Here is a 14,893-nt window from a genome sequence, read left to right on the forward strand (position 1 = left end):
TTCACTGGTTCTGATTTAAAAGAGAGGAAGAGCTGGGTATCATCTGCATACTGATGAACACCCAGCCCAAAGCCCCTGATGTTCTCTCCCAGCGGCTGCATGTAGATGTTGAAAAGCATGGGGGAGAGGACAGAACCCTGAGGCACCCCACAAGTGAGAGCCCAGGGGTCTGAACACTCATCCCCCCCCACTTTCTGAACACGGCCCAGGAGGAAGGAGCGGAACCACTGTATGACAGTGCCCCCAGCTCCCAGCCCCTCCAGACGGTCCAGAAGGATGTTATGGTCGATGGTATCAAACACCGCTGAGAGATCCAGCAGAACTAGGAAACAGCTCTCACCTTTGTTCCTAGCCCGCCGGAGATCATCGACCAGTGCAACCGAGGCCTGAATACCAACTGGAAGGGATCCAATGGTCCGCTTCTTCCAGGCGTGCCTGGAGTTGTTCAGCAACCACTCGCTCAATCACCTTGCCCAAGAATGGAAGATTTGAGACTGGGAGATAGTTGGCCATCGTGGCCACATCTAAAGATGGGTTTTTAAGAAGCGGTTTAATAACCACCTCTTTCAGCGGGTCTGGGAAGGCTCCCTCACGGAGGGAAGCATTCACCACCCCACGAAGCTCATCGCCCAGTCCTTCCCGGCTAGCTTTTATAAGCCAGGATGGGCAAGGATCAAGGAGACAGGTGGTTGGTTTCACTCGTCCAAGCAGCCTGTCCACATCCTCGGAGGTAACAGATTGGAATTGATCCCATGCAACTTGACTAGACAGGACTCTAGCACTCTCCCGCCCTGGCCCTGCTCCCACGGTGGAGTCTACCTCTTCCCGAATCTGAGCGACTTTATCTGCAAAAAACTTTGCAAAATTATTGCAGGAGATCATGTGGCCCGTACTGATGATTCAGACTAAACATTGGGAAAAACTTTCTGACAGTAAGAACTGTTTGAAAGTGGAATGAATTCCCTCAGGAGGTTGTAGACTCTTATTTTTAGAGGCATTGAAGCAGGGGTTGGATCGCCATGTGTAATGGATGCTAAACTGAGTTTCCTTAATTGCAGGTGGCACAGTGGATTAAACTACTGTGTTGCTTGGGCTTGCTGATCGAAAGATCAGCAGTTGAATCCCTGTGACAGGGTGAGCTCCTGTTGCTCGGTCCCAGCTCCTTCCAACCCAGTAGTTCGAAAGCACATGGTGCGAGTAGATAAATAGATACCGCTCCGGCAGGAAGGTAAATGGCATTTCTGTGTCCTGTCCTAGTTTTGCCAGAAGCAGCTTAGTCATGCTGGCCACGTGGCCCAGAAAAACTGTCTGCAGAAGTGGACATATGCCGGCTCCCTCAGCCTTTAAAGCGAGATGAGGGCTGCAACCCCAGAGTTGTTCATAACTGGACTTAATTGTCAGGGGTCCCTTTGCCTAGACTAGATGACCCTTGAAACCCCTTCCCGTTCTACAATTCTATGGCTCTGTGGTTCTATGAAACATGTTTTTCTTCAGCTCTACACATGGAGCCGTGAAGGCAGCAAGGGGTGAAGGCAAATGTAATTATTAAAAATAATGGTGATTTCTTTGTCATCGTCTTGCCAAAGCTCAAGAGGAATAAAATCATATTTGCGTCCAACATTGAACAACAACATGATGTAACTTCTTCAGACTCAGCCAGAAGAGACTGGTACATAAATACTTCTCCACTGTGCCACTGAGGGTGGGGTGGGGTTATGCTGCCTACATGGGGCTGAATTGAATACTTTTTGGCTCTCAAGCCATGTACGCCAGGCATGTTCTCTGTGATTAAGTCACTGCAGCCTGGGTCTTCCAAGCAGATTTTGACTGCTGGTAATTTGCTAGCTCTGTTGCTGATAGCACTCAAGAAGGAGATTGGAGTAAAAGGCAGGTGCATCATAACTCGCCTTCTGCTGTTAATATTGCTACTACCTGAAGCAACACCAGAGATGCTGAACTCAAAATGCCCATTGACTTTGATAAGGGATCCCAAGGCACCCTTGAATTGGTACAGGCGAGGAGACTACCATATTAGTGGGGTCATAGCCGTAGCATCTCCTATTTTCAAGCCAAGCGTCTTCAATGAGCCTCCCTTTACCAGAACTGATTGGTAAGTCCTTATGTGCCTACTGTTGTAAAAGCTTTATGCAAACTGAATGTGACCACATGGAGACCAAATGTTGTTGTCTGCCAGGCATGTCTCCTCATTTCTGGTACTTTTGCTTGGTCAATTATGTCTTGTATTTTTGTCCATTTGGTGGGAAATTGGTAGGATTCATTCTGAATGTCAGAAATTGATCTACTGCAAACTGTGTGCTTTCACGACTCTAGTGAGACATTCTCATCCAAATACACTCCTTCCATGGAAGTATTGTAAAACTGGGAATTTCCTAGCATTAGAATAGTCCATTCTTCTAGGATTTGGGCAGGAAGGGGTTGATGGACCTCAGGTGTAAAGATGCTGCAGACACCTTTCATGATTTTTGCCCCCAGTCACAGATAAGTATGACACAATCTGGTCTTTGTGTGGAAAGAATGTCAAGGTGAGACACACTTTTTTCCAGGGAAGCAGTCCTGGTCTACTGGCATATCCTGTCCTTCTTGTTTGCTGTCCGGGAGGTCAATAAGAACCACAGGCTTTTTCCCAACCTCACCCTGGGCTATGACATCTATGACAACTATTATGATGCCAGAATGACTTGTGGTGCCATGGTGGACCTGCTCTGCCCTGGGCAGGCAAACATCCCAAACTATTACTGTGGACCATGGAATAAAGTATTGGCAGTTATTGAAGGGGCTGACTCTGACAAATCCAAAGATATTTCCACCATGTCAAGCATCTACAAAACCCCACAGGTATGAATGTCAGGAGGGAAGGAAAAAAATCCCAGAATGTTATTGCAATTTCTTTGGAGAGATGTGAAAATGTCATTCCTGCTTCTAAGGCAGAAGGAGAGTTTAGCCTCAACCCCCTGTTAACAAAGATGGCTAAGGAGATTATGGACTCATCTACACTTATCCCATAGTTAGAAAGCAAAGGTCTGAGTGGCTTTCCATTTGCCCTGTGGTTTTTTGGCATGGATCTGAGAATTTCCCCCTTACCCTACTCCTTTCCCACAGAAAATCTGTTCTTTCATTCTAAATCAGAAAAAAACACCAATTTGTGATTTTGCCCAAGGAAAGCAATGGGACATGGGGAAGTGTGGATAAGCCCTTAGTTGAGTCTTGAAGATTCCACAGGTATAAATCATGGAGAAGGGTATTTGAGGAAATTGTCAAAATCCATGCAGTAGAATGGAATCTTTCAGTTATGTGGATTCCTAGCCATCAAAACTGAAATAACAATAAATAAGTAATAAAAGCTAGTGCCATGTGTGATATACATGAGCAATTATGCAAAAGGAAACATTCAATAAACAAGAAGCAAAATACTTGGTTTGTAATTTGCCACCTATTGTGTCTATACAAGTTAAGCGGAGCCAGTCCTGGGTCCATGAGTACTGTCTGCCTTAGAATAAAGGTTAATTCGGTAAACACATTTTCCCACAACTTTTCATTTTGGGACACTCCAAACACACGTGTTGATATGTCCCTGTAAATTCTGATAATTTAATGAATAAATAATGATTAAATCATATAATACAATTAGATAAATTTGCTACAAGAAACATGTAAAAGCAATAACAAAAACACAATCAGGGCATAACATAAAGCAAACACAACCCATTGCAAAGACTCTGTCACATTTTTTTTAACAGCAAACAACGAAATATGGTATATTGTTAAGCTTCCCTGGGATATTGTTTTCCCCCATGAAACTTTGTCTTTTCTCTGTTTTCCATGTCAGAGAAAAGTTATCATTCAGGCAAGTTAAAAGTACTAGATTTGGGATTTTGTTGTAGGTGACAACACTCTTCTCTTCTCTTCTTTACTAGGTCAGTTATGGTTTTGTTTCTGATGCTCTTAATGATAAAACTCAGTTCCCTTTTATCTACCGAATGGTCCCCAAAGAAGAACATCAGTATCTGGGGATAGTCCAACTGCTCCTCCACTTCAACTGGACTTGGATTGGCCTCATTGCTCCAGACAACAACAATGGAGAGAGGTTCATGAGGACCTTGAAGCCCCTGCTAACCAGGAACACAATTTGTGCTCCCTTCTCACTTAGCATCCCAGTACAGAATACGGAAATACTGGCGCATTCTAAAATATATTTCATGTGGAAGACAGTCAATGTATTAATCTACTATGGAGAGATGCGCTACTTCTATTTTGCAATATATAATTTGCAAAAGATAGCTAAAATGATTATAAGACCCATTGTGGGGAAAGTCTGGATCACAACAGCTTTGTGGGACATCACCGGGAACTTGTCTTACAATATCCTTTCTCCCCTGCACGTTCATGGGTTTTTTTCTTTCTTAACTCGTATTAAAAAAAGGGCAAATGATGACGATTTTGACACATTGCTCGATTCTATGATTCTGTTTGGGCGTAAAACATTTCAATGTTCATATTCAAAGCACATATTGTCTGTGAAGGGAAGGAAAAGGTGCAGGGAAGATGACACTCTGGAGTCCCCGCCTGACAAAGTGATTGAGAAAATCCTGTCTCTGGATAGTTACCGTATTTACAACCTTGTCCTTGCTCTGGCAGGAGCCTTACGGGCTGCGCTTTCCTCCACATCCAATCAGATGGTGGCGAAGGGTAAAAAGAGGATGAAATATCAAAGGATACAGTCTTGGCAGGTATTGCTGTTTTCCTCAAAGGCTGAACAGGCATCGGTGGTGTGAATTCCATTCAGGCTTGACTTTACTTTGCCTCCATTTACTGTACTGTTAGCCACATCTTAATTTTGCTGCTGAGAAAACAATCTGCCTCCACTTTACCACCTGATACAGTCTTGGCAGGTATTCCTGTTTCCCTGACAAAAATCTTTGCTCAACAGGAATCAGTGCCGTGAATTCCATTCTCAGGTGAAATCAGGCTTGCCTCAATGCTGGCTTTACTTTGCCTCCATTTACTGTACTGTTACCCACAGCCTATTTAGCTGCTGAGAAGACAATCTACCTCCGCTTTAGCACCTGCTCCCTCAGCAAGGCTTCCTGCTAACAGCAGCCAAGGACCAGTAAGAAGTAAGCAGCACATAAGCGGCACACAAAACACTACCAAACCATCCTATGTTCTAAATGTTATATTAATAATCCAAAAATCGAGAGAGCAAGGTACAAGATCTACCACAGAAGCCACAAACAGAAAACTCATTCAAATTGTGTTCAAAAGGAACATTCAGTCCTTAAAGTTCCTTTAGTCAGGCACCTGTAGATATCAACGAAGATAAGTTTGATCAAACGAAGTGTCTGTGATGTTACGCATGAGAGATAGACAGGGTGCCGGCATTTGTTACCTGTTTCGCCCATGAAGAGTCTCAGGCTTCTTCAGTAAATTCTCTCTCATGGTTTTGATATATTTATAAACATTCACTGGTGGCACAAACCAAAACTTATTAGTGTTTAAATAAAATTTCTAAATAATATCTGAACAGACAGGTACAAAAGTCTCTACTTACAGTACATGTGTTACATTCCTTCTTGGTTTAAGCTACAATATTTAATTCCTTTCTTCAGGAAATTCTTCCTCAAGATTTTGGTGTATTTACTTCATGCTTTTTGCTGCTTACTTCATACTGGTCTACTATGACTATTGGCAGCATAGGTTCATTTCTTCATTACCAGCCAAGGAAGCTCATGTCTACACACCACTTCCAACAACCTTACTTTAACAAATAGGAAGCTTGTGCTTGCAGAATTCTTCCCAGGGTGAGGAATGAAGCTTATGGATCTCATGGCTTTAATCTGTCCCAAAAGGCTGAAGCAGAAAGAATGGGCCACAGATCCATTTCCCAAACACACACACACAAAATGTCAGTCTGTACAAACACCTTCATAGATTAGACCAAGTTATCTAGATGGTTTTCTTTTCTAAATGTGCATGCTTTCTTTCCTGTTCTAGCTTCACCCTTTCCTGAGAAGTTCCCAGTTTTATAATACTTCCATGGAAGGAGTCTATTTGGATGAGAATGGGCAGCTGTCAGTCGAATCTGACATTGTGAACTGGGTGCCATTTCCCAACAAATCCTTTGGTGCCGTGAAATTTGGGAGCATAAGCAGACAGGGATCCTCAAGCACAAAATTCACCATTGACGAAGAGGCTCTTGCGTGGTCCAGACTGTTCAACCAGGTTTGGAAAACCCATTCATTGCATTGTATTCCCTTTTAGAAATAAGTTAACCTCTGAGACTCTGTTGGGAGAAACAACAATATAACTTATACCTATCCAAGTAATGGGCTAAAACTATACAGTGGAGGAGATGAATGGAGGATGAATGGCTTCACAGAGCTGTTGGGGAAGGCGCAAGGGCCATGCGTCTCCCCCAAAATCCCCAAGAGGAGCATTGGGGTGTCTTTGGGTCCTGCTGTTTCACGGACGGCGGTTCGGCATTGCCAGTCTCCGCTCTCCATCCTGAGAGGTGTGGAGAGTGAGGAGGAAGCCAAGTGAAAGCTCTGGCAAACTAGGCACCAACGCAGCTCCATGAAGCAAAGCCTCAGATCCAGCCACAAGCGGGTACCATTCCAAAATATTGAAGCCGATTGTAAAGGTCTAATTTGACTGAGTCGGCAAAAATGGGAGTGTTAAAAGGAAATCCGCTCCCGTTCCTGGTGCTATGAGCACGAAATACAGTACATACAAGTGAAGTTCTGATGAAGTTTACTTTGGGAGGTAAGTTAACTCATGAACAATAAGGATTAAAAGATTACACACAGCTTTTCTTTTCTTTTTAAAATAATCTTTATTAGTTTCCCACATAAACATATACACATAGATAACAAGTCATACAAAGCAAAAGGAAAAATAAGAAAGGAAGAAAAGAAAAAAGGAAAGGAAAATACAGTATATTACGATTAAATAAAAAGTTAAAATGTAAAACTTCCAATCATTCTCATTATACTGCTTATATTGTCCATGTTTTCTCGCACAGATTTATATTATTTCACATTATTTTTATATAGCCCGATATTAATATCTAATACACTTTTTGCTCACAAGTATCAATTTAGTTCTGCAAGTTTATTGTTGTTTGTACAATACAATTTTAAATATTCCTTCAATATTTCCCATTCTCCATATACTTTCTGGTTTGAAACTCTTCTGACTCTTCCCGTCAGTTTTTCTAGTTGCAGGTACTCTATCATAAGGGTCTGCCTCTCTGTTATTGTTGGTAGTGTTTCATTTTTCCAGTTTCTCGCCACTATTATTCTAGCTGCCGTGATTGCATACATAAACAATGGCCTTATACTTCTTAGAAATTCTATTGGTAGTACACCTAATAGAAAGATCTCTGGTCTTTTTAAAAATGTAAATGTAAATAATATTTTATGTTCACTGTAGATGTTGTTCCAAAATTCGCGGATAACTACACAGTTCCACCACATATGAAAGTATGCACTTATGTCCTTTTTGCATCTCCAGCATGTTCGCGACCTGCCTTTATATATTTTAGTGAGTTTTAAAGGGGTATGATGCCATCTGTATAACATCTTCATAGTGTTTCCCTTAAGTTGTAGCATGCCGTGAATTTAATATCTGTCCTCCACAATCCTTCCCATTGTTCCATGTAGATATTGTATCCAAGGTCCTGTGTTCACCTTACCTTTACTACTTCAACTTATTCCTCGTTTACTTCCCATTCTAATAAAGGTAAAGGTACCCCTGCCCGTACGGGCCAGTCTTGACAGACTCTAGGGTTGTGCGCCCATCTCACTTAAGAGGCCGAGGGCCAGCGCTGTCTGAAGACCCTTCCGGGTCACATGGCCAGCGTGACAAAGCTGCATCTGGCGAGCCAGCGCAGCACATGGAAACGCCGTTTACCTTCCTGCCAGTAAGCGGTCCCTATTTATCTACTTGCACCCGGGGGTGCTTTCGAACTGCTAGGTTGGCAGGCGCTGGGACCGAGCAGCGGGAGCGCACCCCGCCACCGGGGTTCGAACCGCCAACCTTTCAATCGGCAAGCCCTAGGCGCCGAGGCTTTTACCCACAGCGTCACCCGCGTCCCTGCGCCACCCGCGTCCCTCCCATTCTAATAAGTAATCATAAATTCGTGAAATGTGTTTTCCTTTATTGTGGGTTAACTCTTTTTCAAATTTGGATGTTTCTTTTGCATTGAACTTGACCTGATCAATTTGAACCTGACACAGCTATGTTGTGATTGAACTTGACTTAAAATGGAGGCTAAACTGGAGAAGGAATGCAATGTTATTTAATGGGAGAATACTAAAAATGCCTCTCTATAAGAAAGTTGGGACTGATTCTCTGATCTTGTGTTATTTTTGGGAAAGAAATCTTTGACTTTTCAGAGTATTGAAGATATCTAATTAAAAGGAATTGCAGTTGTGGACTTATTTCATCAAAAGATACCAGCTGGTTAAAAATCAAGATTTAAAAAAAAGGGGAAAGAAGAGGACTAAATGAGATTTTTAAAAATATTAGTATTATAGCTTTATTCATATTGGTAATTAAAATTTATTTTGTTGTGAATGGATGTTAGGATGGGAATATATAACTGTTAGAATTTGTTTTTGTGAGTCAAGTGGAAAAGGGGAAGGAAGAGCCTGGAAGTACTGGTTTCTTTACTGGGTTTAGTGAAATAGCCTTGACAAAGTACTGAGAAAGCCAAAACAATATCTTCCCTGGTGGAAAAGGACTTTTTGTTTTGGAATTTAATCTCAGAGAGGAAGCTGGGAAACAGGGAGAGATTTGACCCCCTCCTTTCCATCTTAAATTAGAAATTTGCTTTCAGAATTGAAAAGAGAACTGTCCGAGATAAAGGAAAATGTTGATAAGGCAGCTTCTCAAATTCGGGAAAATACCATATCATTTGCACGATAATAAATGTTGGAAGTGTAAAGAAACAGAAGGTACATTCTTTCACCTTTGGTGGACGTGCCCAAGGATTAAGGCTTTCTGGGAGATGATCTATAATGAAATGAAAAAGGTATTTAAATATACCTTCCTGAAGAAACCAGAGGCCTTTCTCCTGGGCATGGTCGGCCAATTGGTGCCAAAGAAGGACAGAACTTTCTTTTTGTACGCCACAACAGCAGCAAGAATACTTATTGCAAAGTATTGGAAGACACAAGATCTACCCACCCGGGAAGAATGGCAGATGAAGGTGATGGACTATATGGAACTGGCGGAAATGACTGGCAGAATCCGAGACCAGGGAGAAGAGTCGGTGGAAGAAGATTGGAAAAAGTTTAAAGTCTACTTACCAAAATACTGTAAAATTAATGAATGTTAGAATGATGTTGGATAAGAAGTTAAGGTGGTTCATGGTAAAAATGGTGCTTTGTGTGAATTGATTTAGGGGGCTTTGACTTTGATGGAGACAAAATGGGAAGGGAGGGCAAAAGGCATGAAGGGCTACTATATGTGGTGGCAATGTAAAGTTATTAAGAAGGCCTGGGAGGTAATATATAAAGACTTGATGAGAATGTTGAAAATGACTTTTGTCAAAAAAAGAAGAAGAAGCTATCATTCTGAAAGGTATAGGACTTAATGGGAGAAAGACTCTGTCCCTGCACCTGAGAGTGGACACCAGGCCAAGACCAGCCCGTCCCTATAGAAGGAAAAAGCCACCGCCAAATAAGATTTGTATAATAACTTAGTGAACTTAGAACAAGGACATAATAGACAATTTGAAACCCAAAAGGACATTGATTTTTTCTTTTCTTTCTTCTTTTTTTAAATAAGGGAAATGTTTAAAGCATAACCTTGTAAGCTTTGTGTATAGGTTTTTACATTAGTTGAACTTTTGAAAGTCACTTGTAATAAGATGAACAAAGTTTAAAAATTTGATTCTTGAGAATATAAGATTTTAATGACGTGCATGAATAAGAGTAAAATAATGGAACCAGGAGGGGGAGCGGAGGGAAGTCAGTTAAGATTTATGGTTTAAATTGTTAAATGTGAATATTATTATTGGGTTTTTTATTTTTTATTTTTGGAAAATAAAATGTTATCAAAAAGGGGAGAAAGCACAAAAAAACCAAAGCTGTGTCCATTCCACATAGACTGAGACTGTACACTGGGACAGAAGTTACTTTCATTGATGTTTTCTGTCTTTTTGGTCAGACCCTTCCTCATTCCAGGTGTACCAAAAGCTGTCGCCCTGGATATGCCAAGAAGGTTCAGGAAGGGAAACCCATTTGCTGCCATGCTTGTGCTCCATGCGCAGAAGGGATGATCTCCACTCAGGAAGGTAGGAGACTTCAGAGGAATGTGTAGCAAAAAGATCAATAAAAGATGTCCTTTGCTGATGAATACTCCGGTACAATCTTATTTTGAATTTAATAAAGTTTCAACAGTGATTAACATAGTCTTAAAAAGCTTTGCAGGTACCATTGAAACATCCTTGAGTATGTAAGAATTAGGCAGTGTTGCTGCATCTGGTAGGTCCCGTGAACCAGCCAGTTTGGCAAAGTAGCTAGGGGGTTTGGTTTGTACTGGGAAGACCAGAATTCCAGTCCATGCTCCTCCATGGAACTTTTTTATCTGTAAATCACACCCATCTGACAATACCTGGTGTTGGGGTGAGATCAGTTGTAGTTGCAATTAAACTTGGAGCTTCGAGAACAGTCCAAGCTCTTCCTTGGGAGGTGAATAAGGGGGTATCAGCACTAGGGACCTACACAGAGAAGACCAACTCTCTGTGTAGATTAGCAGAAACAGCAAGTCCCATCACTGTTTCCATTTGTGGGAGTTGGCTGGATTCAAAATTGATCTGCTTTTTTTTGCTAGTCTACAGGAAAATGTTCAAGCAGACACTCTTTTCCCCCCAGATGCAGACCACTGCACTAAATGTCCAGAAGATCAACACCCTAACAAGGACAGAGATCAATGCATCCCCAAGATTATCACCTTCCTGTCCTATGATGAATATCTGGGGACCCTCTTGGCTTCTACTGCCCTGTTTTTGTCCTTAATCACAGGCCTTGTTTTAGGAATATTCATTAAATATCTTGACACTCCCATAGTCAAAGCCAACAACAGGGACCTTTCCTACATCCTCCTTGTCTCCCTCCTCCTTTGCTTTTTGTCCTCCTTTCTGTTTATAGGCCGGCCAAGGAAAGTGACCTGCCTTCTCAGGCAGACAGCCTTTGGCATCATCTTCTCAGTTGCTGTCTCTTCTTTGTTGGCAAAAACTATTACTGTCGTGCTGGCCTTCCTGGCCACTAAGCCAGGAAACAGGGTGAGGAGATGGCTGGGAAAGAGTCTGGCTAATTCCATTGTTATTTCCTGTTCCAGTCTCCAAATTCTCATCTGTGTCATCTGGCTGGGTACCTCTCCTCCATTCTCAGACTCTGACATGAACTCCCAGGCTGGAGAGATCATCCTGCAATGCAATGAAGGATCTGTTGCCATGTTTTACACTGTCCTTGGCTACATGGGCTTCCTGGCTACCATCTGCTTCACGGTGGCTTTCCTAGCCAGGAAGCTACCTGGGGCCTTCAATGAGGCCAAGCTGATCACCTTCAGCATGCTGGTCTTCTGCAGTGTTTGGGTGTCCTTTGTGCCCACCTACCTGAGCACCAAGGGAAAATACATGGTGGCTGTGCAGATCTTTTCTATGCTGGCCTCCAGTGCTGGGCTCCTGGGCTGCATCTTCCTTCCCAAGTGCTACATTATTGTACTCAGGCCTAGTCTGAATACAAAGGAGCACCTGGCTACAAAGGCTTAATATGGCACCTGATTCCTAAAATATGTTTTTGGTTTTTGCAATTGATAGCCAGCATGGTAGCAATAAACACATGAGTTGGGAATGTAGCTCCTTAAAAGCTATTGTTTTTGGAATCAGAACACAAAATTATCATTTGAATCATATTCCATCCTTACTACTGTTCATTTTTCTCCTGCTAAACCTTATTTATGAATTCTTTTCTGAAGACTGTTTTATATTTTTCCTAATAAGAAATCAATATCGCAGTTCAATAATAATCAATGCTGTTCATTAAGAAAATAAAATTTTCTTAGATAGTATTACAAACAAATTGCTTATGCGTTGTTTTTCAAAATGAAAAGAACCATATTCCATTGGTATCTCTTTATTTCCTGCTGTGCATATCAGGAGAGTCACCTTGAAATTTGGTGCCATGGGTGTTCTTCATGTGGTGCAAGGTGCAAAACATTTTTTAAAGCAGTTGACACAGAAAAGGTATGAGTCATGCCCAAGATATGCTGGATAATTTCAAAATATGCAAAGAGATATTAGGAAGTTATTAAAATTGGTTTGTACCTTTCAAATCAGTTTGTCTAGTACTTTTTTTGCTTTGCCGGCTGTCTGTGGATACCCCTGTTAGAACATTTTACACAACATAATCCTTGCAGTTTGAGCATAACTAAGCATTATATCCCCTCCAGACTGGATCTAGACACATCAAAAAAATGTTTCAGGAAAACATGTTGTAAACATCAAAATGGGAAAACACCTTGGCCAAAGCTGGAACTCCACAGCACCATCTAGTGTCACCATGTTAGAACACATTTAAAATGTCCGACAACAGGGACATCCAGCCCTTGCAGCCCAGCAGGGCCCACAGCAGCTTCCTATTGCACTGGTCTTTTCTGAACCAATCATGCTGAGAAGGGAGCCAACCAGATTTGGGTTTGGGTTCCCCGTGAGGTTATCTGGTGAGTCATTATGTGATATTATGGCAGTGGAGAGAACTGTATTGTAACTTTTGAATAATATAAAGGTAAAGGGACACCTGACCATTAGGTCCAGTCGTGACCGACTCTGGGGTTGTGGCGCTCATCTCGCTTTATTGGCAGAGGGAGCCGGCGTACAGCTTCCAGGTCATGTGGCCAGCATGACAAAGCTGCTTCTGGGGAACCAGAGCAGCGCACGGAAATGCCATTTACCTTCCCGCTGGAGTGGTTCCTATTTATCTACTTGCACTTTGATGTGATTTCAAACTGCAAGGTTGGCAGGAGCTGGGACCGAGCAACAAGAGCTCACCCCGTTGCAGGGATTCGAACCCCCGACCTTCTATTGGCAAGTCCTAGACACTGTTGTTTAACCCACAGCGCCACCAACGTCCCTTTGAATAATATATATATGATAATAATAAAACAACAACAACAACAACACAACAACAACAGAAGGGAGCAATTATATACCGTATTTTTCGCTCTATAAGACTCACCAGACCACAAGACGCACCTAGTTTTTGGAGGAGGAAAATAAGGGGGGGAAATATTCTGAATCTCAGAAGCCAGAACAGCAAGAGGGATCGCTGCGCAGTGAAAGCAACAATCCCTCTTGCTGTTCTGGCTTCTGGGATAGCTGCGCAGCCTGCATTCGCTCCATAAGACGCACACACATTTCCCCTTACTTTTTAGGAGGGAAAAAGTGAGTCTTATAGAGCAAAAAATACGGTATATATAATGATATGCAATTTTACAATGAACTGATGAAACATGAGGCCATTTCTTTGGACCATTTACACACAGAGGATCAAAGTGTGGGAAATGTTGGGTCTCTGCTTGTTGTTGTTTAGTCGTTTAGTCATGTCCGACTCTTCGTGACCCCCTGGACCAGAGCACGCCAGGCACTCCTGTCTTCCACTGCCTCCCGCAGTTTGGTCAGACTCATTATGGTAGCTTCGAGAACACTGTCCAACCATGGGTCTCTGCACCCAAGTCCAAAAACATCAGGAGCATTGGAGATCCCTGGTCCACAATGATTGGGAGTGGCTCTCCAGACTTCCAGGCAGGAGCCCTTTTCCAGCCGTACCTGGAAATTATGGGGATGAGACACGGAGTGTTCTGCATGCAAATCATGCACTCTAAGAGTCTAAGCCCAGAGCCATGGTCCCTCCCCAAATGTTCATTCAGTACTTCATTTCTCTTCATTTCTCCTTTCAAATGCCGTGAATGCAGAGATTGATATCCTGCTTTTTATTCTATATACCCCCAAACTTCTCATTTTACTTGTCTTCTCTCATTTCATCTTCCCTCCTCCCATCACAGCTTCTATCATATTCCTCCAAAAACTGCCATCCTTCCTCCCCACTCCTTTTACATTCACTTTCTCCTCCTATAACAGTTCTCCTCTCTTATCTCTTTCCTCTCTATTGCCAGGTTCTAAGGATGACGATTTAAGATATTAACCTTACATCACTCAGCCTAATTTCACGCAACACATTCTCTTGCCCTAGGCCTTCAGAAGAGTGGAACATCCCTTCCTTCTCTATCCCTCCCCCTTCAACTTCCTTATCTCCTAGAAACCTGTATTCGGCATACTTTAAACTGGCAGTACTGCCACTGGTCTAGGCAAAGGGACTATGCATGGTCACAGATGGGGGAGTCAGGAGGTACTGGTTGGGCTGTGGAACTGATGTCCACTGATGGTCCTTGGCTGACTCTTTCAGAGACACTGGGATAGGTCGTGCCAAGCTCCACTGCCCGATTTCTGACCCATGTCACAATGTAGAACTACAACGACAAGTTCACAGAAACATGTTTTTCTCCTGCTCTGCACCTGGAGCCACCAGGAGAGTCCAGGAGGCTGCAGAGGCAATCCTCTCCCTCACAATTATTTAAAATAATGGTGATTTACTCCTCTTCTTACCAAAGCTCAAGAGACTCCCCACCAGCACCCTTGAAATAAGGTCATATTAGAGTCCAATCACAAGAAACGTAATGTAAGTTCTACAAACTTTGCCTGAAGGAACGTGGACATAAATACCTCTCTCCTGGGTCCCCAAGAGTGGGCAACCTATGCTGCCTTTGTGAGGCTCAAATGAACCCTTGCTGTCTCTCAAGCCACGTATAC

The 14,893-nt window shown here is 42.6% G+C and overlaps 1 protein-coding gene across 1 annotated transcript; it reads left to right on the top strand.

The window, feature by feature from the left end:
• The first annotated feature begins 6,018 nt into the window (after positions 1 to 6,018).
• LOC114591167 (vomeronasal type-2 receptor 26-like) lies at positions 6,019 to 11,797 on the top strand. Its single transcript, XM_077923409.1, has 3 exons — positions 6,019 to 6,240; positions 10,192 to 10,318; positions 10,899 to 11,797. The coding sequence occupies exons 1-3, from the start codon at positions 6,055 to 6,057 to the stop codon at positions 11,795 to 11,797; spliced, it is 1,212 nt and encodes a 403-aa protein (XP_077779535.1). The 5' UTR covers positions 6,019 to 6,054.
• Positions 11,798 to 14,893: the final 3,096 nt, after the last annotated feature.

This window comes from Podarcis muralis, chromosome 2 (genome assembly GCF_964188315.1).
Source record: "Podarcis muralis chromosome 2, rPodMur119.hap1.1, whole genome shotgun sequence".
Lineage (NCBI taxonomy): Eukaryota > Metazoa > Chordata > Lepidosauria > Squamata > Lacertidae > Podarcis > Podarcis muralis.